The 24,377-nt window shown below is 42.2% G+C and overlaps 1 protein-coding gene and 1 pseudogene across 1 annotated transcript in view; one reads left to right on the forward strand and one right to left on the reverse strand.

Annotated features, from left to right (window-relative positions):
* The window catches only part of EFCAB13 (EF-hand calcium binding domain 13), a 129,383-nt gene extending 112,255 nt beyond the window's left edge, over positions 1–17,128 (reverse strand). The window contains exons 1-3 of the mRNA XM_062175043.1: positions 17,033–17,128; positions 15,489–15,602; positions 1,377–1,534 (exon numbers count right to left, since the gene is read on the reverse strand). Coding sequence (XP_062031027.1) covers positions 1,377–1,534; positions 15,489–15,602; positions 17,033–17,128 — 368 coding nt within the window. The remainder of the gene's footprint in view (positions 1–1,376; positions 1,535–15,488; positions 15,603–17,032) is intronic.
* A 6,316-nt stretch (positions 17,129–23,444) lies between these two features.
* Positions 23,445–23,548, forward strand: LOC133747441 (U2 spliceosomal RNA; annotated as a pseudogene).
* Positions 23,549–24,377: the final 829 nt, after the last annotated feature.

Consider the following 24,377-nt stretch of genomic DNA (forward strand, 5'->3'; position numbering starts at 1 on the left):
TAACTCTCCTTTTCTCTGTAATTCTGCCTTTTAAGTAAAAAAAATAAATCTTTTTTTTAAAAATTAAATAGGCCGGCGCCATGGCTCACTTGGCTAATCCTCCGCCTGCGGTGCCGGCACTCCGGGTTCAAGTCCTGGTTGGGGCGCCAGATTCTGTCCTGGTTGCTCCTCTTCCAGGCCAGCTCTCTGCTGTGGCCCAGGAGTGCAGTGGAGGATGGTCCAAGTCCTTGGGCCCTGTACCCACATGGGAGACCAGAAGGATTGGCACAGCACGCCGGCTGCAGCACACCAGCCATAGCGACCATTTGCGGGGTGAACCAACAGAAAGGAAAACCTTTCTGTCTCTCTCTCTCTCTCTCACTAACTCTGCCTGTCAAAAAATTAAATTAAATAAATAAATAAAATGGAAACATATGCTAGGCAGAGGAGATAATGTGCTAGTAATTTTCAGTCTCACAATTTGGTAAAATCAGCATTTAATCAGAAAAAAAAATAAAGTGAGATGAACCTTAAATGCTTTCTCAGATTCTTTCTTTCTCTCTGATAAATATTTTTTCTGTTTCAGTCATTTTGTAGATATTTTTTAAATTTTTATTTCTTTGAGAGACAAAGAGGCACAGAGTGATCCCACCCACTGGTTCACTCCCCAGATGCCAGCAAATCCCAGGGCTGGGCAGGGCCAAAGCTAGGAGCCAGGAACTCAACTCAGTTCTCCCATGTGGGTGGCAGGGATCCAACTGCTTGAGCCATCACCTGCTGCCTCTCAGGCTGTACATCAGAAGAAATCTGGAATTGGAAACAGGGATGGGCTGCAAACTCCAGCAATGCAGGCATCCCAACTAGTGACTTCCAACGAGGCCAAAAGCATGCAAGAGTATTAAAAATACAGATCAAGTATTTCTCCTAGGTGTACATGAAATGATAGCACTTCTTCTGTGACTAAAAAAAAGAAATCAGACAATATAGCACACAAAAAAAGAACTAGCAACGATACAAATGGTCCAATTTCATGGGAAGCATAAACCCAAATCCAAAGAGAATCTTTTTGTTTCCTCTATAAATTCTCTTTAAGACCAACTTACAAACATACAATTACTCTCCACTATCCTTTATAAACTCTCTTTAAGACCAACTTACAAACACAATTACTCTCTAACTAATATTATATGATAGCTTATATGCTTCCATGTGGCTAAGAGAAGTGCAAAAAACTATAATAATGACTATTCAGGAATTAAAAGCATGCTCCTAAAAGAATGATCATAAACAGAAATGATTTCATATACATTGTACAAGACCACAGGGGTTACACTTTTGGAACTCTTAAACTTGCAAAAGTATCATTAAATAAACTAGGTTCAGAGTTTTTAACTTACCTTTTTTTATGTTCTGGGGTCCAACCTCTAATTTCAGGTAAAATTTTCTTCTCTATTGTTTCAGAAATTTTGATGTATTTCTTTCTGTCAATATATCTTGATGGCAAGTTGGTTGCAAAAGAATTAGAAGCTTTCTCAGTTAATTCAACATCTTTTTTCTGGGGAATAATCAAGAGCTACAATCAGCCCTGTTCTCTTTGCAGATACATATTAAATACAACATTTTAGGGCCTGCACTGTGGTATAGCTAGTAAAGCCACCATCCATGACACCTGTATCCCATATGGGCACCGGTTTATGACCTGGCTGCTCCACTTCCAATCCAGCTCCCTGCTTATGCACCTGGGGAAGCAGCGCAAGATGGCCCAAGTGCTTAGGTCCCTGCACCTATGTGGGAGACCCGGAAGAAGCTCCAATCACGGGGCTGTGGACTGGCCTGGCCCTATGTGTTGCAGCCATTTATGGAGTGAACCAGCAGATGGAAGATTGCTCTTTCCGTGTCTCTCCCTCTCTCTAACTCTGCCTTTCAAACAAATAAATAAATCTTTTATACACACATACATACACACACACCCCATTCTTGATCAAATAATTCATTTTGTATCAATACTCTTTCTCAAATACCAAGGGAATTTCTTTTTAAGATTTGTTTATTTATTTGAAAGCCAGAGTTACACAAAGAGGAGGAGAGGCAGAGAGAAAGAGAGAGAGAGAGAGAGAGAGAGAGAGAGGTCTTCCATCAGCTAGCTTACTCCTTAATTGGCTGCAACGGCCAGAGCTGCACCAAAATGAAGCCAGAAGCCAGGTGCTTCTTCTGGGTCTCCCATGCAGGTGCAGGGGCCCAAGGGCTTGGGCCATCTTCTACTGCTTTCCCAGGCCATAGCAGAAAGCTGGATCTGAAGTGGAGCAACCAGGACTCAAACCGGTGCCCATATGGGATGCCAGCACTGTAGGCAGCAGCTTTACCCACATCACCACAGTGTTGCCCACCCAGGGCTTCTGTTGAGAAGGACTTATTCATTAGTTCACTATTACACCAAATAAATTAGTACAAACTCTATCTCAAGTTTTCCTTAGTGCATTATGCAGCTATAAAGTATACAGCATTCATGAATGTACTTAATAATTATTGAATCTAGTTCTTAAGATATCATGTTGAAAAAGTTTACTATATACTTTGCAAATCAAGTCTTTTCAAAAGACTTATCTATTTATTAGAAAGTCAGAGTTACACAGAGAGAGGAGAGGCAGAGAGAAAGAGAGAGAGAGAGAGAGAGAGAGAGAGAGAGAGAGAGAGGTCTTCCATCCACTGGTTCACTCCCCAGATGGCCGCAATGGTTGGAGCTGCGCTGATCTGAAGCCAGGAGCCAGGAGCTTCTTTCAGGTCTCTCAAATGGGTGCAGGGGCCCAAGGACTTGGGCCATCTTCCACTGCTTTCCCAGGCCATAGCAGAGAGCTGGATCAGAAGTGGGGCAGCCAGGTCTCAAACCAGCGCCCATATGGGATGCCGGCACTTCAGGCCAGGGCATTAATCCACTGCACCACAGCGCTGGCCCCACAAATCAAGTCTTTTATAGAACTACATAAGATAGCTTTTCATAAAATTAAGTGCATTTTAAATACAAACCAAAGGCATGATCCATGAAAGAAATAATTAATAAGCTGAACTCCACTAAAATTTAAAACTGCTCTGTACATTTCAGGTATGGGAAGCCAAGACACTGTGGCAAAAAATGACCTACATGAAAGATCTCTGAGTGAGATTCTGGTGGAAAGAAGGGGCCATCAAAGAAGGAGGTTCCTTTCTCTGAAGGGAGGAGAGAACCTCCACTTTGATTATGGTCCTGTCTAAATAATGTTGGAGTTTGTGGACTCAAGAGGCTTCCATAGCCTTGGCAGCTCATGACAAGACCCTTTGGTGATCACTGACATCATAAATAAGAATTTCAATTATTAAATCAACAACAGGAGTCACTGTGCATTTGCTCCCCATGTAGGACCTCTGTCCTTAATGTGTTGTACTATGAGAATTAATGATAAAACTAGTCTTCAAATAGTACTTTATACTTATTTGTGTGTGTAGATACAAACTGTTAAAATCTACTCAATATAGAGTTGATCTTCTGTATGTAAAGATAATTGAAAATGAATCTTAATGAAGAATGGGATGGGAGAAGGAGTAGGAGGTGGGACAGTTTGGGGTGGAAGGGTGGGTATGTGGGGAAGAACCACTATAATCCAAAAGTTATACTTATGAAATTTATACTTATTAGATAAAAGCTTTCTATAAAAATTAAAAAATAAAAATAAAACTGCTCTGCAAAAAAAGACAATGAAATGGCACACACCAGAAGAAAAGATATATCTGAAAAAAGATTGCTTTCCAAATTACAGAGAGGACTGTTACAACAATAAGAAAAAAGAATAACCCAGCCAAACAATTAACAATAGACCTGAACAGACACCTCACCAAGAAATACAGATAGCAAATAAGCATATAAAGAAGATGTGCAATATCTTAAGTCCTTAGAAAATTGAAAATTAAAACATATCACTACACACCTGTTGAATGTCAAAACTCAAACAATGAAAATTACAAGACAGTGTTGAAAAAATTGAATAAAACAAATAAATGGAAAAGATATCCCATGTTCATGGATTGGAAGAGTTAATATTGTTAAAATATGTACTACCAGGGGCCGGCACTGCGGCTCACTTGGTTAATCCTCCACCTGTGGTGCCGGCATCCCATATGGGCACCAGGTTCTAGTCCCAGTTGCACCTCTTCCAGTCAAGCTCTCTGCTGTGGCCCAGGAAGGCAGTGGAGGATGGCCCAAGTGCTTGGGCCCCTGCACCTGCATGGGAGACCAGGAAGAAGCACCTGGCTTCTGGCTTCAGATCGGCATAGTTCCAGCCGTAGCAGCCATTTGGGGGTGAATCAACGGAAGGAAGACCTTTCTCTCTGTCTCTTTGTCTATATCTCTACCTGTCAAAAAATAAAATAAGTACTAACAAAAACAATTTACAGTTCTAAGGCAATTCCTATCAAAATTCAAGTGTCATTTTCCATAGAAATAGAAAATATAATCCTAAAATTTATATGTAATCATAAAAGACCCTGAATAGCCGTAGTATTCTTCAGTAAAAAGAACAAAGCTGGAAGTATCACACTTTATGATTTCAAAATACATTACAAAGGCCGGCACTGCAACTGAATAGGCTAATCCTCCACCTGCAGCACCAGCACACCAGGTTCTAGTCCCAGCTGGAGCGCCGGATTCTGTCCTGGTTGCTCCCTTTCCAGTCCAGCTCTCTGCTGTGACCCAGGAGTGCAGTGGAGGATGGCCCAAGTCCTTGGGCCTTGCACCCGCATGGGAGACCAGGAGAAGCACCTGGCTCCTGGCTTCAGATCAGCGCAGTGCGCCGGCCACAGTGCACCAGCCACAGCGGCCATTGCGGGGTGAACCAATGGAAAAAGGAATACCTTTCTGTCTCTCTCTCTCACTGTCCACTCTGCCTATCAAAAAAAAATACATTACAAAGCTTTATAAGCAAAACAGCCTGATACTGCCACAAAATCAGACTCACTGACCAAAGTAACAGGCTAGAAAAGCAAATATAACTCAAGTATTTATGATCAATTGATTTTTGACAAAAGTACCAAGAATACAATAGGAAAAGGACAGTCTCTTAAATAAATGATGTTGGGAAAATGGGATATCCAAATGCAGAAGAATGAAGTTATCTCACATTGAGAAAAAAATCAACCAAAAATAGATTAAAGACTTAAATGTATGACCTGAAACTGTAAAACTGATAGAAGAAAATATAGAACAAAATCTCCATGGCATTGGTCTGGACAATGATTTTTTGGACATGACCTTAAAAACACAGGCAACAAAAACAAAAACAGGCAAGTGGGGTTGCATTAAATGAAAAAGCTTCTGTGCAGTCAAAGCAACAAGCAGAGTAAAGAGTCAACCTACAGAGTGGGAGAAAATAATTGCAAACCATACACCTGATAAGGGAGTAATATCCAGTATATATAAGGAATTTAAATGGTTCAATATCAAGAAATGAAAAAAAATTAAAAACAGGCAAAGGATCTGGACAGACATTTCTCTAAAGAAGACATACAAGTAGCCAACAGATATATGGAAAAAATGTTCAACATCTTTAATAACCCAGGAAATTCAAATAAAAACCATAAGATATCACCTCATATCTGTTAGAATGGCTATTATCATAAAGAATAGTGGGGATGGGAATTTGATGTAGCAATTAAATGCTGCTTTGGACCCAAGCATCTTATATCAGAGTACCTGAGTTGGAGTCCCATCTCCAATCCTGTTTCCAGTTTCCTGCTAGTGTGCACTAAGGCAGAAGGTGATGGCTCAAGTAGCTGAACCTCTGCACCCACATGGGAGACTTAGATTAAGTTTCTAGCTTCTGGCTTCAGCTTGATCCAACCCCAGTTGTTGCAGGCATTTGGCAAACAATAGATTTCCCTTTCTCTCTCTCTCTTGCTCTCACTCTTACTCTCATTTCTAAGTATTTATTTGAAAGAGTGACAGAGAGAGAGGGCGAGGAATAGAGCGTTTTCTATCCATTTGTTCACTCCCCAAATAGTCATAACAGACAGGTCAAAGCCAGAAGCCAGGAACTCCAATCAGGCCTCCCACGTGGGTGGCAATGACCCAAGTACTTGAGCCATCATATGCTGCTTCCCAGGCACATTAGTATGGAGCAGAATTGGAAGCAGAGAAGTCAAAACTGAACCAGAACTGTGACACAGGATGCAGGTGTCGTAAGAGGTGGCTTAATCTGCTGCACCACAATTGCTACCCTAAAAAAATGTTTTAAAGATGAATGATGGCAAAGAAAAAAGGAAACCCTTATACACTACTGATAGGAACGTAAATTAGTACAGCCATTTTGAAAATAATATAGTTTTTATTCTACTTCCAGTTTTTTCCTCAAAATACTAAGTTAGTTTTTTGGATTACTATATAATCCATCAATACTATCTCTGGGTACATATCAAAGGAATTTAAATCAGTACATCAAAGAGATAGCAGCAATCCTGTTTTTGTTTCAGCATTATATACTATAGCCCAAGATATAGAAATACATAACTATCCATTAGTAGACCAAAAAAATATGGTATATGTATACAATACAATACTATAGAGCCTTAAAAAGAGAGGAAGTTCTGTCATTTGCAACATGGATGGAACTGAAGGGCATTATACTACATGAAATAAGCCAGGAACAGAAAAACAAATATGCTATGAACACACTTAAAGTAAAAGAGTGATTATCAGAGGCCAGAGAGAAAAGGGAGAGACAGGCATGTTGATCAAAGGGCAAAAAGTTTCAGTAAGACTGGAGTAATAAGTTTTAGTGATCTATTGTATTGCATGATAGCCACAATTAACAACAACATGATTTTTATTACAAAACTGCTAAAAGGTTATATTTTAAGGGTCTTATGCAAAAAAAGACAAGTTGGTGAGATGATGTATATGTTCATTTGATGAAATCTTTCTATAATGAATCAATAAATCAACACATTACATTGTACTCCAAAAGTACAATTATAATTTAATTTAAAATAATTTTAAAATTTAATAGCACAACAAAAACAAATGGCAAAAATCAAAAACACTAACAACAACATATGATGGCAAAGATATGCAGCAAGAAGAATATTCTTTCATTGCTTGTAGGAATGAAAAGTGGTTTAGCCACTTTGGACAGCAGTTTGGCCACTTCTTACAATAGTAAACATACTCTCACCAAACAATTTAGCAATCGCACTTGCTATTATCTACCCAAATGAGTTGAAATTTTGGCCAGCGCCGTGGCTCAATAGGCTAATCCTCCGCCTAGTGGCGCCGGCACACGGGGTTCTAGTCCCAGTCGGGGCACCGGATTCTGTCCCGGATGCCCCTCTTCCAGGCCAGCTCTCTGCTATGGCCCGGGAGTGCAGTGGAGGATGGCCCAAGTGCTTGGGCCCTGCACCCCATGGGAGACCAGGAGAAGCACCTGGCTCCTGCCTTTGGATCAGCGCGGTGCGCCGGCCGCAGCGCGCTACTGCGGCGGCCATTGGAGGGTGAACCAACGGCAAAAGGAAGACCTTTCTCTCTGTCTCTCTCTCTCACTGTCCACCCTGCCTGTCAAAAATAAAAATAAATTAAAAAATTTTTAAAAATAAAAAGATCAGTAACTGCCAGAGGTTGTGGGAAAGAAGAGAAAAATAGAGAAGCCAGGATTTTAAGGGCGATGAAACTGTTTTGTACAATACTTAATGGTGGATACAAGTCATTTGTCCAAACTCAAGGAACAAACAACACTAAAAGTGAACTCTAATGTGGACTATGGATTTTGGGTCATAATGTGACGATGTACATTCACTGATAGTAACAAAAGTACCACACAAGTACAGGATACTGATAGTTGGAGGGAGGCTGTGTATGTATACGAACAGTGAGTTTATGGGAAATCTCTGTACTTTCTGCTAAATATTGCTGGGGAACTAATGCTTCTCTAAAAAAACAAAGAGTCTTCTTCAAAAGAAGCTATGTTGCTTCTAAACAGATACATAGATACCCAAAAAGGAACTACAGCATTTTAACAATGTTTAGAAAAAGATTTATGAAATTAAGAATATTGTGTTTTTTAAAACTTGGCTATGTGCTTAAAACCACTGGGCTGCATCTAGAAGATCAAAGGTGTATTAGTTTTTTTTTTTTGTTTTGTTTTGTTTTTTTATGTGTGTTACTTTATTCTTCAATATATAATCAAATGTCATTGACTTTTATTTATTTATTTTTATTTAATGAATATAAATTTCCAAAGTACAGCTTATGGATTACAATGGCTTCCCCCCCCATAACTTCCCTCCCACCCGCAACCCTCCCCTTTCCCACTCGCTCTCCCCTTCCATTCACATCAAGATTCATTTTCCATTCTCTTTATATACAGAAAATCAGTTCAGTATATATAAAGATTTCAACAGTTTGCCCTCACATAGCAACACAAAGTGAAAAAATACTGTTGGAGTACTAGTTATAGCATTAAATAACAGTGTACAGCACATTAATGACAGAGATCCTGCATGATATATTTTTTAAAAAATTGATTTTCTATGTAATTTCCAATTTAACACCAAGTTGTTTTTTTTTTCATTTTCAATTATCTTTATATACAGAAGATCACTTCAGTATATACTAAGTAAAGATTTCATCAGTTTGCACCCACACATAAACACAAAGTGTAAAAATACTGTTTCAGTACTAGCTATATCATTACTTCACATTGGACAACCCATTAAGGACAGACAGATCCCACATGGGACGTAAGTACACAGTGACTCTTGAAGTTGATTTAACAATTTAACACTCTTCTTTATGGCGTCAGTAATCTCTCTAGGCTCTAGTCATGAGTTGCTGAGGCTATGGAAGCCTTTAGGGTTCACCAACTTCGATCTTATTCCAACAGGGTCATAGTCAAAGTGGAAGTTCTCTCCTCCCTTCAGAGAAAGGTACCTCCTACCTTGATGGCCCCGTTATTTCACTGGGATCACACTTGCTGAGATCCTTCATTTAGGTCTTCTTCTTCTTTTTTTTTCCAGAGTGTCTTGGCTTTCCATGCCTAAAATACTCTCATAGGCTCTTCAGCCAGATCCGAATGCCTTAAGGGCTGATTCTGAGGCCAGAGTGTTGTTTAGGACATCTGCCATTCTATGAGTCTGCTGTGTATCCCACTTCCCATGTTGGATCCTTCTCTCCCTTTTTGATTCTATCAGTTAGTATTAGCAGACACTTGTCTTGTTTGTGTGATCCCTTTGACTCTTAGACCTATCAGAGCCATCGATTGTGAACTGAAGATGATCACTTGGACTAGTGAGATGCCATTGGTACATGCCACCTTGATGGGATTGTATTGGAATCCCCTGGCACATTTCTAACTCCACCATTTGGGGCAAGTCCGATTGAGCATGTCCCAAATTGTACATCTCCTCCCTCTCTTTTTCTCATTCTTATATTTCACCGGGATCACTTTTCAGTTAAAATTTAAACACCTAAGAATAATTGTGTGTTAATTACAGATTTCAACCACTAGTACTAGAACAAAAAAAATACTAAAATGGATAAAGTATTACATTGTACATCAACAGTCAGCACAAGAGCTGATCAAGTCACTGTTTCTCATAGTGTCCATTTCACTTCCACAGGTTTCCCTTTGGTGCTCAGTTAGTTGTCACCGATCAGGGAAAACAAATGATATTTGTCTCTTTGGGACTGGCTTAATTCACTCAGCATGATGTTTTCCAGATTGCTCCATCTTGTTGCAAATGACCGGGTTTCATTGTTTTTGACTCATATTTGATCAAGGATCCAAAACCAATCCCTGGAGTAAGGACAGTCTATTCAATAAATGGTGCTGGGAAAACTGGTTTTCCACGTGCAGAATCATGAAGCAAGATCTCTACCTTTCACCTTACACAAAAATTCACTCAACATGGATTAAAGACTTAAATCTACGACCAGACACCATCAAATTATTAGAGAGCATTGGAGAAACCCTGCAAGATATAGGCACAGGTAAAGACTTCTTGGAAAATATCCCAGGAGCACAGGCAGTCAAAGCCAAAATTAACACTTGGGATTGCATCAAATTGAGAAGTTTCTGTACTGCAAAAGAAACAGTCAGGAGAGTGAAGAGGCAACTGACAGAATGGGGAAAAATATTTGCAAACTATACAACAGATAACTAGAATCTACAAAGAGATCAAGAAACTCCACAACAACAAAACAAACAACCCACTTCAGAAATGGGCCAAGGACCTTAATAGACAGTTTTCAAAAGAGGAAATCCAAATGGCCAACAGACACATGAAAAAATGTTCTGGATCACTAGCCAACAAAGAAATGCAAATCAAAACCATAATCAGCTTTCACCTCATCTTGGTTAGAATGGCTCACATACAGAAATCTACCAACAACAGATGCTGGTGAGGATGTGGGAAAAAAGGGACACTAACCCACTGTTGGTGGGAATGCAAACTGGTAAAGCCACTATGGAAGTCAGTCTGGAGATTCCTCAGAAACCTGAACATAACCCTACCATTCAACCCAGCCATCCCACTCCTTGGAATTTACCCAAAGGAAATTAAATTGGCAAACAAAAAAGCCATCTGCACATTAATGTTTATTGCAGCTCAATTCACAATAGCTAAGACCTGGAACCAACCCAAATGCCCATCAACAGTAGACTGGATAAAGAAACTATGAAACATGTACTCTATAAAATACTATACAGCAGTTTTTAACTCTTGAACACTTAAACTCAAAGGTGCCCCCCTGAATATCACATAGGCAATTTATAAAGCAGATTATCAAGAAAGTTTAGAGGCCAGCGCCGTGGCTCAACAGGCTAATCCTCCGCCTTGCGGCGCCAGCACACCAGGTCCTAGTCCCGGTCGGGGCACCGATCCTGTCCCGGTTGCCCCTCTTCCAGGCCAGCTCTCTGCTGTGGCCAGGGAGTGCAGTGGAAGATGGCCCAAGTGTTTGGGCTCTGCACCCCATGGGAGACCAGGAGAAGCACCTGGCTCCTGCCATCGGAACAGCACGGTGCGCCGGCCGCAGCGCGCTACCGCGGCGGCCATTGGAGGGTGAACCAACGGCAAAAGGAAGACCTTTCTCTCTGTCTCTCTCTCACTGTCCACTCTGCCTGTCAAAAAAAAAAAAAAAAAAGAAAGTTTAGAGAGAATATTTGTTTTCACCAAAGATGAAAATTAAGAGAAGTCTTTCAGTGACTTTTAGAATCTGTACACATTTAAGAACTTCTTTCAAAAAGATAATCTGATTCACTGACTTCATGAGATACATATTACAAATGATGATAGGATACCTAAAGAGAAAAAGTTAAAAAAAAAATGAGCTCAAATAGAAATCAGGAAGGAAAAAGAAAGGGTGAGAAATCTAAAATATGGAGCAGCATATAAACTCATTACTAGAGGCAAGCATTTGGTCTAGTAGTTAAGATGCCTGCAACTCATATGGGAGTGCCTGGGTTCAATTCCGGGCTCTGGCTCCTGACTCCAGTTCCCTGCTAATGTAGGCCATAGGAGGCAGCAGATGTAGTTGGGTCCCTGCCACCCACGTGAGACCTAGACTGAGTTCCTGGCTCTGGCTTCAGCTCAGCCCAACCCAGTCCTGGTTGTTGCAGGCATTTGTGAAGTGACCCAGCAGATGGGAGCTCTCTCTGTTTGCCTCTCTAACTCTATATTTCTGTCTCTCAAATACATACTTTAAAAAAAAAAATTATCAAAGGCCAGGTGAATGCAAATAGACCAATAGTGAACAGAAACTGACATGGAATAGCAGGAAGAAAATATCTGAAGATGCAATTAAAGGTGAATGATTTGTGAGGAATAAAATATGTAACAAAAGGAAAACAAACATATGGCATTTTAATATTAGTGTTTTTAAGAATTCATCTTCAGGAGCTAGCGTTGTGTTAAGGTGTTAAGCCACCACCTCTTTAACACCAGCATCCCAATGAGCACTAGTTCAAGTCCTGACAGTTCCATTTCCAACCCAGTTTCCAGCTAATGCACCTGGGAAAACAGTGCAAAATGGCCAAGTACTTGGGCCCCTTCCACCTACTTGGGAGATTCTGATGGAGTTCCTAACTCCTGGCTTCAGCCTAGCCCAGTCTCAGCTGTTGCAGTCATTTGGGGAGTGAACCAGCTGATAGAATGTGTGTGTGAGCATGTGTGTGTGTCCTCCTCTCTCTGTAACTCTGCTTTTAAAATAAATAGTAAATATTTCTTTAAAAAAAAACAAACAAACAAGAGTTCATCTTCAAAATCAATTTATAAAAGGCAAAATTAACAAAGTACTAGGAATACAAAAACAAACTTTAATGGATATAAATACAAAATCATTTTATACATAAAAACATTTTAAATACAAAACCATATACAAAAACAAATTTTTTATCTTTTATTTAATGAATATAAATTTCCAAAGTACAGCTTATGGATTACAATGGCTTCCCCCCCCATAACTTCCCTCCCACCCGCAACCCTCCCCTTTCCCACTCGCTCTCCCCTTCCATTCACATCAAGATTCATTTTCCATTCTCTTTATATACAGAAAATCAGTTCAGTATATATAAAGATTTCAACAGTTTGCCCTCACATAGCAACACAAAGTGAAAAAATACTGTTGGAGTACTAGTTATAGCATTAAATAACAGTGTACAGCACATTAATGACAGAGATCCTGCATGATATATTTTTTAAAAAATTGATTTTCTATGTAATTTCCAATTTAACACCAAGTTGTTTTTTTTTCATTTTCAATTATCTTTATATACAGAAGATCGCTTCAGTATATACTAAGTAAAGATTTCATCAGTTTGCACCCACACATAAACACAAAGTGTAAAAATACTGTTTCAGTACTAGCTATATCATTACTTCACATTGGACAACCCATTAAGGACAGACAGATCCCACATGGGACGTAAGTACACAGTGACTCTTGAAGTTGATTTAACAATTTAACACTCTTCTTTATGGCGTCAGTAATCTCTCTAGGCTCTAGTCATGAGTTGCTGAGGCTATGGAAGCCTTTAGGGTTCACCAACTTCGATCTTATTCCAACAGGGTCATAGTCAAAGTGGAAGTTCTCTCCTCCCTTCAGAGAAAGGTACCTCCTACCTTGATGGCCCCGTTATTTCACTGGGATCACACTTGCTGAGATCCTTCATTTAGGTCGTCTTCTTTTTTTTTTTCCCCCAGAGTGTCTTGGCTTTCCATGCCCAAAAACAAATTTTTAATGTATATAAATATAAGGGTACTTCAAAAGTCTATGGAGGGCTGTTCCTTTTCTGATCCAGTTCTCTGCTATGGTCTGGGATAGCAGTAGAAAATGGCCCAAGTCCTTGGGCCCTTGCATCCACATGGCAGACCCAGAAGTTGTTCCTGGCTCCTTGATTCAGCAGCCCAGCTCCAGCCATTTCAGCCATTTGAGGAGTGAACCAGCAGATGGAAGACCTTTCTCTCTGTCTCTCCCTCTGTCTATCTGTAACTCTACCTTTCAAATAAATAAATCTTTTTAAAAAAGAAGTCTTTGGAGGGGTCTGCACTGTGGCACAGCAGGTTAACTTTGTCTTTCAAATAAATAAAATAAATTTTTATGGGCCGGCACAGTGGGTTAATGCCCTGGCCTGAAGCGTCAGCATCCCATATGGGTGCCGGTTAGAAACCTGGCTGCTCCACTTCTTGTCCAGCTCTCTGCTGTGACCTGGGAAAGCCGTAGAAGATGGCCCAAGTCCTTGGGCCCCTGCACCCACGTGGGAGACCTGGAAGAATCTCCAGGTTCCTTGGCTTCAGATTGGCACAGCTCTGGCCACTGCGGCCATCTGGGGAGTGAACCATCGGATGGAAGACCTCTCTCTCTCTCTCTCTCCCTCTCTCTCTCTCTCTCTCTGCCTCTCCTCTCTCTGTGTAACTCTTTCAAATGAATAAATAAATAAAAATTTAATAAATAAATAAATAATAAAATAAATCTTTAAAAAAGTTTTTAAAAGTCTGTGGAAAACAATTAAAATTTATTTTTGTGAAAAAACATTTTGAAAGCCACACATATATGTATGTACACATATATGTATATATGTACATGTGTATACATATATATGATATAAAGTACATATCTTAATATTTAGGAAGATCTGAAATGTTTTTTAGATTATAATATAAGTACATGTATTATTTGTTGGCATTAGATCCATCAATAGAATAAATTTAATATATTAGAATTCTCAACTGACAATGTTGAATTTTACCTGAACCCTGTACACCTAGAACCTGCAAAGTTTAAAGAAATAATCCTACACTTTTGTGTTCTGGAAAATGTTACTGCAAAATCCACCCCTCCCCACATTACTTAGGTGAGACTTACAGATGGATGCCTCTCCTTGTTTATCTATGACAGTGTCAGACCCAGATCCTCAAAAATTCCATTTTTTAAGATTCATTTACATATCTGAAAGAGTTACAGAGAGAAAGGGAGAGACAGAACGAGATATCTTCCATCCCCTGGTTCACTCCCCAGGTGGCTGCAATGGTCAGCACTGGACCAGTCTGAACCCAGAAGCCAGGAACTTCTTCCAGGTTTCCCACGAGGGTAGCAGGGGCTACCTGAGCCATTTTCCATTGCTTTTTCCAGGCCATTAGCAGGGAGCCGGACCAGAAGTGGAGCACCTGGGACACAAATTGATGCCCATATGGGATGCCAGCATCACAGGCAGTGATGTCATGATACCAGCCCCTCCCTTTCTCTTCTTCATAAGGGATTAGTTGAATTGTTTTATCCCCACTGTCTGAACAAAACACAAGTGGGGTCACATGGTAAAACATTTGTCTAGTCTATGTATCCAGTCATGCTATCATGTCATTCCACATTTCCCAAACCCAGTTCTTTCTAGCTAGTTTAATCCTCTTTGGGGGGAAATAAACAATAAAACAAAAACCTTTACCTAAACTTTTGCTTGCAGATCTTTTATTTGCAGCATTCTCCCTTTTGTAATAGTCTCTCTTCTATTTCAACAGCCTCTTTCTTCTCTTGCAATATTCCTTTAAAAAACCCTCTCCTTACAAATCCATCTTTGGTTTTTATTTGACACAATACTAGGCAATGGGTGAGAATATCCCCAGAATCACAAATAAGAAAGCTAGAGAAATTTTATGTCTTTCATATTAACTTTTTGTAGATTTCCACATCATTGTTACATTATCTATAACATAACCTCTCATTTAAGTTTGAATCTTTTTGTCTCCTGAAAATTATCCAGGTCTCTGTTCCCAAAAAAACAATACTCTCATTATAAACCACAGGTCCTTTGTACAGTATTACAGGAATTTCTGGATTAACCATCCAATATATGTCCACTAAAAGACTTCAAACATCATTTCAGTTCTTCGGCAAGTAATATGATTTCATTACTCTATAAATTTGTTTAATGGCTATGGATATGATATAATGTAAACCAATAAAAAATAATGAATCTTTAAAACATATTTTTAATAAATACCTGGTAGAATAAATGTAGTTTAGCTTCCATCTTTTTGTTTAGAGGTAAATTCTGCCCTTGAGACTCAAAGGCCTTGATGAACAAGTGTGTATGAGTAATGAACAAAAGGATTTCCTAGCAAAATATGAGAAAAAGAGCATATTTTATTTTATTGTCATGATTCAACTGACATTAATCATTTACCTTGTATTTTAATTTTTACATGTAGAGCTCCTATATAAACTATAGCCTAAATTTCTAACAAATTGAGACTGATAACCATTCTTGAAATTATTTCTCACAGTATTAAGTAAAATGGTATATACATATGATGGAAGGAAAAAAGGGAGGAATAAAGGGAGTGAAGGATGGAGAGGCAGGCATTTAACTACTTATCAAGAGTTCTAAAATCATCAAAGTACTTAATTAAGCAGAGTAGGCATGACTTAGATAAACCTTGACAGGAAGAATTGTTTCATAATTTAATGATCTGATTATCAAAAGTTGGTAGGTCTTCATTTGCTGGATGAACCATATACCATACTGCGAAGGAAACAGCGTAAGAAGTCTTTTCCCCATAACTCTGACAATAAAATGGTTTAACTCTTGGAATCCTATGATGAATCTGTGAACTTGCAGGGATAAACAAAATCAATGAAAGCAGCTGACAACTGGGAGTTCTCCAGACACCTATCTACTCATCTCTCCACCCACGGATTCAATGTGTGTGTACTGTATGCCTACCATGTACTAGGCTCTCTTACAGGGTGTGAGGGCAAAACAGAGGGGAAGAAAAATCATGCCCTCCTGGAGCTTACATTTCAGTTTGAGAGAGAGACAATAAATAGAGTCAAGAGTTGTCACACAGAGGGGTAAGCTTCTGCTTCAGATGCCCACATGCCATACTGGAGTGTCAGGCACTGAGTCCCATCTCCACTTTCAATCCAGCTTCGTACCATGCACCTTGGGAGGAAGCAAATGATGGCTCAAGTACCTGAGTCCCTACCACCCATAAGGGAGACCTGGACAGAGTTCCTGGGAAAAAAAGGGGGGTGGGGGTGGATATAAAGTGTGGTCTAGGGGAAGAGATGCAGGGAATAGGGAATAGAAAGTTTGGCCAAGGAAGACCTCACTGAGAAGACTTTTGAGGGCAGATCTGAAAGAACTGAAATGGGAAGATGATGAATATTTTAAGGAAGAGCATTTGAGCCAGAAATTAGAGCAAATACAAAGACCCTGAACCAAGGAGGCTGATGTTCAAGGAACAGTGGGAAGACAAAGAGGCTGATGCCTCGTTGGGAAAGAAGAGATTAGGGAAAGATTATAAGAGATTAGGCTGATTCTGGAGAGCCCTAGAACATAGTAAGAACTCTGGCTGTCACTTTTCAGGGTGGGAAGCAGAGGCATGACATGGGCCGAAGTCCTTTCTGGAAAGATCACTCTGATTATTGTGAGGAGGAAAATCAGATGGGCCAGGGTTCTTGGAAGCCAGGTGAAGAAAATACTTCAACAGAAGTGAGTTATTAACTGGTAAATGCTCCCATCAGGTCCAGTAAGGAAAGTACGGACAAACTCATCAGGTTCTGCAACCAGAGGACACTGTCAACTTTGAAAGGAGCCACTGGCTGGTATGGGAAGGAGATAATGTCCTCAGAATGCATATAAGAAAGAGGGAACAAAATCAGAGTCAGTAGAATGGACTCTTTCAAGGAACGATGCCGAAAGAGAAATAGAGAAATGAGGTACTAACTGAAGGGATTTGGGATCATGGAAGTTGAAGATGAGAAAAACAGTCATTGTTCCCCGAGGGTGACCATGTGGCCATCCCTCCAAAGAGAACTTCTCCTTCCTTCTCTCTCCATTGGACCGCAACTGTCCATTAAATGGCAACTGCATGCACAACTTGCCTGCATCTGCTGCCATTAATGAAGGTTCCAACATGAATCCTCCCCATTTATATTTGCTTAGAAAATATTAAGCCACCGTCCACCTCAAAACTCGAGGGGCTGGCACTGCATGGTAAAGCTGCCCCCAATGCCAGCATCCTATATGGGCGCCGGTTCAAGTCCTCGCTACTGCACCCCTACTAATGGCCTGGGAAAAGCAACAGAAGATGGCTCAGGTAGTTGGGTCCCCGCCACCCGGTGAGAGACCTCGAACAAGCTCCTGGATCCTGACTCTGCCAGCCATTTTAGCCAGCTGGAGAGTGAACCAGCAGATGGAGGGGCTCTCTAAAGAGAGGGAGGGGGAGGGAGGAAAAAAAGAGAGAGAAAAGGAAAGAAAAAGAACCGAAATGAAACTTCGGTGCGGAGGAGTCCCGCAGGTCCTGCCTTTATGATTTCCAAGGGAAGCAAGTCAGCCCGCGGGCAAGAAGCGCCATGGCAGACACCTAAGCCCACGGAGCTGCGACGCTTCCCCGCCACCGGTGTCTGAGGGACCGCCCGGCCCGTCCCAGTCACCTCTCATTCTGCCCCTCGACTTTCCCCTCAGTCACCTCCTTGTTCCTTTCTCGAACCTTCCTTCACCCCGCTCTGAAACTACTGTCTCGCACCGTATCGGGTTCTCTGTGCTCGGCATTGCAAGCGCTTCCTTCCCGTGCCCTCGGCAAGTCTCGCCGCCCCACCGCTGTCCCACTTCTGGCCCCCGAGCCCCTCGAGCTGTGGTTCCCACCCTCACGGTGCTGAGGGACCCACAGCGCCTCAGGCCTGCCGCTCGCGCTCGGCCGCCTTCCCGGGCTCCCGCGCGGCGTGGCCCCGCCCCCGCGGTCAGCTGACCTGGCCCGACGCTCCGCCCACGAGCCGCAGCCCGTGTGGGGCGGGCAGAGGACCCGGCTGCTGCGGCGACCGCCCGGCTTCCGAGCGGCGGGCAGCGGCCGAGCTCACCGCGGCCTCCGCGAGGGCTGGGGAGCGCTGCGGCCGCGCCGGCTGCCCCACCCCGCACCACCTCATAAAGGCCGTGACCTCACGCGGCCGGCGCGGCGGGCGCCAGACCCACGGCGGCCTCCTCGCCGCTCTGCTCCATTCGTTCTCAAGTTTGTCTTCCACTCGTGTTCTGAAAACATTTCACCTGGGTTTCTGCTCCTGGGTGATGCACAGCGGCACCAAGACCACTCGGCCCACTGCTCGGCTGCATTTGGTCGCCGGCCGCCTTCCGGGGGTGCTAACGCTGCCTTGGCTTTTGTTCGCTTTTTTATCAGCTTTTCCTGCGTCCTGCGGTAGAAATGATGTTGGCAAAAGAACCCACGCGGTCTTCCCTGGCTTTCCCCGGGGATTTTGCCCCACAGACGTTATATCACTCCAATTCTGGTGCAACTGGACACGTTTTAGAGCTTGCTAAACTCGGTTTGTGAAGGCTCCATCCGGTAGAGAGTGTTGTGAACATGTTTTCCCCCAAAGCCCATGGTTTAAAGTGTCGTTTCTCTGCATGTGTTCGCATGAGTAATCCAGTCTGCGCGCTCCATGAATTACCTGCAGTGACCCAGTGACCCGCACAGGCCTAAGAGGCAGATTGTCACCATTCAAGTCCTGACCGTTCGTTAGGTGCAGCTGAGCAAATTGTGCTTTTGCAGCCTCAATTATCTCATTAAGAGTTGTGAGAAATAAAAAATGTCTATGTCGTGCTTAAAGGATGTTGTGATGTATAATAGCCTCCGTGATACTATTGTGTTCATTTGTAACTTGAACCAACCCAACCCCGTTTTGTAGACATTATCCCCTGGGGGGGCGAGGGAGGGGGGGGGCTCAGTGGAGAGGCCGGAAGAGAGAACTCAAGCGCCCATGTGCGATGCAGGCGCCAAATTCAAATGCCCACAACGGGGCAGGTGAGAGCAAGCTGACTGCCTCCCCGCGTTTGTGCTGGGAGGAAGCCGAAATCAGCAGCAGGGGGTTGACACCAGCTGCTCTGAAGTGGACTGTCGGCTTCCCAACCGGAGTCTTAAGCACAGGCCAAACACCCACCCACCCACCCACCCCCATTTTTTAAATTGACAATTCATAAGTTTATGTATACGAGCAGTATAATGTGATGTTTTAGAATGTGGAATGTTTTTATATATGATATGATTCAAACTGATTAACATCCATCACACCACTTGTATTTATGCATGTGTGGTGAAACATTTGAAGCCCTCTCAGCAACTCTGAAATTTACAATTGATATTAACTGCCAGTGCGTACAGCAGAGCTCAACTGAGACTCCGCACCTGTGGAACAGCATCTCCCCATGTCAGCCCCAAGCCTCTGCTAATCTCTCTTCTCCTGTCTCCTTCTGTGAGTTTGATGTTTTAGGATTCCACATATAAGTGAGATTATGAACTATTTGTTTTCCTGTGTTTGGCTTATTTTATTTAGCATAATGTCCTCCAAGTTCTTTCATGTTGTCATAATACAGGATTTTCTTTTTTAAGGCTGAATGGTATTCTAGTTGTGTGTGTGTGTGTATTGTCTATATTGTGTGTGTGTATATATGTGTATATATATATATATATACCACATTTTCTTTATCCTTTCATCTACTGATGAACACTTGTCTCCATATCTTGGTTATTGGGAACAATGCTATAATGAAAATGAGGGATGCACGCATCTCTTCAACATACTGACTTCATTTCCTTTGGATATACACTCAGAAATAGGATTGCTGGATCATATGGTAATTCTATCGTTACTTTTTAAAGGCATTTATGAGCTATTTTCCACAGTGGCTGTACCAGCTTACATCCCCACCAGTGGTGTGCAAGGGTTCCCTTTTCTCCACATTCCTACCTTTCTATGAAAAATGACATTAAAACATGCATAGAAATTGCTTTGAATGTGTAGATCATTTTAGGTAGTATGGACATTTTAACAATATCAGCTCTTCCAATTCATGAACATAGGATATATTTTCATTAATTCACACTTTCTTAAATTTATTTCATCAGTTTTTAATTTTATTTTTAAATGTTTAAAATTTACTTGAAAGGCAGAGAGAGTGGGGGTGGGAGGAGACACAGATAGATAGATATGCATCTCCTATCCACTGGTTCACTCCCCAAATGCCCACAACAGCCAGCGCTGGCCCAGGCTGAAGCCAGGAGCCAGGAACTCAATCTGGTACATGAATGGCAGGGTCCCAACTACTTGAGCCATCACTGTGGCTTCCTAGGGTGCATGTTAGCAGGAAGCTGGAATCAAGAGAGGAGCTGGGATTTGAACTAGGCACTTCAATATGGAATGCAAGCATTTCGAGTGGTGTCTTGACTATGCTGAATGTCTGTACCCCTGTTTTATAACTGTTAGTACACAAATCTTTCAGACTCTTTTCTGTTATTGTGAATGAAATTTCTTAATTTCTTTATTGACAGCTCATAGTTAATGTAGAGAAAGGAGTGCTGTTTGTGCACCTTAGCTTTGTATCCAGCAACTTAACTGAATCCTAATATTCTGAGAGTTTTTTGATGGATTCTTTACGATTTTCTACATATAACATTGTGCCATGAGCATAGAGACAATTTCACTTCTTCCTTTTCTATTAAGATGGCTTTTCTTATTTTTCTTGTATAATTTCTCTGACTAGAACTTCCAGTATGATGTTGAAAAGAAGTGGTAGGGCTGGCGTCGAGGCTCACTTGGCTAATCCTCCGCCTGCGGCGACGGCACACCGGGTTCTAGTCCCAGTCGGGGTGCCGGATTCTGTCCCGGTTGCCCCTCTCCAGTCCAGCTCTCTGCTGTGGCCCGGGAGGGCAGTGGAGGATGGCCCAAGTGCTTGGGCCCTGCACCTGCATGGGAGACCAGGAGGAAGCAACTGGCTCCTTGCTTCGGATCAGCGCAGTGTGCTGGCCGCAGCAACCATTTGGGGGGGGGGGGGGGGGGCGGGGGACCAACGGAAGGAAGACCTTTCTCTCTGTCTCTCTCTCACTGTCTAACTCAGCCTGTCAGAAAAAAGAAAAGAAAAGAAAAGAAGTGGTAGAGTGAGCATTCTTGTCGTATTCCTGATCTTAGAAGAAAGGCTTCAACCTTTCACTATTGGGAATGATGTTATCTGTGGACTTGTCATATATGGCCTTTATTGTGTTGAGACGCATTCCTTCCATGTCTAATTTGTTGAGCATTTTCATCATGAAAGGATGTTGAGGCCTGGCTCTGTGGCATAGTAAGCTAAGTATCTGCCTGCAGTGCCAACAACCCATATGGGCACTTGTTCATGTCCCAGCTGCTTCTCTTCCAATCCAACTCTCTGCTAATGCCTGGGAAAGAAATGGAAGATGGTCCAAGTGCTTGGGCCCTTGTACCCACGTGGGAGACTTGGAAGAAGCTCCTAGCTCCTGGCTTCAGATTGGCTCAGCTCCAGCCGTTGGGGCCATTTGGGGAGTGAATTGGCAGATGGAAGACCTTCTCTCTATCTCTCCCTCTCTTTGTCTGTAACACTACCTCTCAGATAAATAAATAAAAACATACATATTTTTTAAAAAGGATGTTGAATTTTTCAAATACTTTTTCTGTATCTATTGAGATGATCATATCAGGTTTGTCCCTCATTTTTGCAAACATTCCAAACCTGCCTTCCATCTCCAACTCCTCACCTTTATTATTAATATTATTTGATTTATTTATTTGAGAGGTAGAGTTACAGACAGGGAGAGGTAGAGACAGAGAGAATGGTCTTTCACCCACTGGTTCACTCCCCAATTGGCCACAATGGCTGGAGCTGCGCCAATCCAAAGCCAGGATCCAAGAGCTTCTTCTGGGTCTCTCACGTGGATGCGGGGGTCCAAGGACTTGGCCCATCTTCTACTGTTTTCCCAGGCCATAGCAGAGAGCTGGATCAGAAGAGGAGCAGCCAGGACTTGAACTGGCGCCCATATGGGATGCTGGCACCGCAGGTGGAGGAGTAACCTCCTGTGCCACAGTGCCAGCACCCCTCACCTCTTATTTCACCTCTATTAAAGGAGTCCGTTCATTTTCCACTTATTCATACAATGTCACCCTCAAATGAATAAATATAACCACAGGCTCAGTTTGTGTGCTGATGAACAGATTATGGATGCTTAACCAATCCTGGACAGTCACAGTTTTGAGTACTAGATTTATTCATGAGTTATCTAGTTATGTACATATTCCATCCACCCCCAAGAGCTCCAAAGCTATATTAGTTAGGATTAGGCTACTTTACCCATTCAGGAAATCCCTAAGTAATAGCAGCCAGATCCAGATGAGCTTTATTTCTCTCTCACATTCAAGAGGTTGAGAGGGAGTCTGGGGCTGACAGTATGGAGCCAAAGTTGCAGGGACATAGGCCACTTCTGGTTTTTGGTTTTAGTGGCTTTCATCCTAGTACTGTTTAAGGGTGGTGCCTGAGAGTTCTGTTAAATAAGACACAAGACTCTCCATGTTTTAAGCACATGCTTTGTCTTTCAGCAAAAGCAATCTGTGCATATGGTTTTTATCTCATGGACTGAACCTCAAAAGTTTAACAGAATTGTATTATCAGAAACACCGTCAGATTGGGCTAAAAGAGTACAAAAATGTCCACATTTCTATAGTGTGTAGCAGCCAGTAAAGCCCCAGAATGCAGCGCTAGTATCCCACATGGGCACCAGTTTGAGACCCAGCTGTTCCACTTCCAATCCAGCTCCCTGCTGATGTCCTGGGAAAGCAGAAAATAGCCCAAGAACTGGAAGAAGCTCCTGGCTTCTGGCTTTGGTCTGACCCATCACTGGTCACTGCAGTTATTTAGGGAGTGAACTGCAGATGGTTCTCTCTCTCTCTCTCTCTCTCTCTATCTCTATCTCTATCTCTATCTCTATATCTATCTCTCTATCTCTATCTCCATCCCTATCTCTATCTCTCTCTGTAACTCTGCCTTTCAAATAAATAAAATAAATCTTTTTTTTAAAATGCCCACATTTCTATAAACAGGAAGCCGCCTGAGAAAACTATTTACCTGCAAACACATAATACGTTTCCTGAGTAAAGAATGACTTAAAAGATGAAACCGATCGCTTTTTGGCCTTTTGGCTAAGATCAAGTGTAGAATCTGTTCTTAACAGAAGATGAAACCAAAAGCCCAGGGGTTGGAGCCAAAAGCCATAGAGAATTATTCCCAGACTTTGAATGTAAACTGCAAACCTGTGCCCAAGTGGGTATCAGAATTGCTGTGGACCAGGCCGGCTCCGCGGCTCACTAGGCTAATCCTCTGCCTGTGGCGCTGGCACCCCGGGTTCTAGTCCCAGTTGGGGCACCGGGTTCTGTCCCGGTTGCTCTTCTTCCAGTCCAGCTCTCTGCTGTGGCCCGGGTAGACAGTGGAGGATGGCCCAAGTGCTTGGGCCCTGCACCTGCATGGGAGACCAGGAGGAAGCTCCTGGCTCCTGGCTCCTGGCTTCGGATCGGCACAGTGCGCCAGCCATAGCGGCCATTTAGGGGGTGAACCAACAGAAAAGGAAGACCTTTCTCTCCGTCTCTCTCACTAACTCTGTCAAAAAAAAAAAAAAAAAAGAATTGCTGTGGCCCAATGATTGCTGTATGTTTCCTGTTCCCTACTGTTGGGACAGGAGTGTTTGTCACAGTCATCCTGCCTGTCCTACCATTTCACATTGGGTCTTGTGCAAAAGGAGTACATGACTTTTTTTCTTGAGGTCACAGAACTTCAGATTGAGAAGTACATACTTGAGTAACTGTATTTAAGTAATTACACCCAAGAAAACCTCATCTGTCCCTGGACCTATTCAGAGGATAAGAGTCTGAACTTGGAGTTGCTGCTATAATGGGGTTAGACTCTGGGACCTTGGGAGGAGTGAGCTTATTTTGTACGTGGGAGAACTATAAATAATTTGTGGTGAGAGGGTGAGTGGCGGTGGTTTCAAAACACATCCACAAATGCTTGTTGCTGTAAACACACACACACACACACACACACAGTGGCTTCAACAAC

This window comes from Lepus europaeus, chromosome 18, assembly GCF_033115175.1.
Source record: "Lepus europaeus isolate LE1 chromosome 18, mLepTim1.pri, whole genome shotgun sequence".
Classification (NCBI taxonomy): domain Eukaryota; kingdom Metazoa; phylum Chordata; class Mammalia; order Lagomorpha; family Leporidae; genus Lepus; species Lepus europaeus.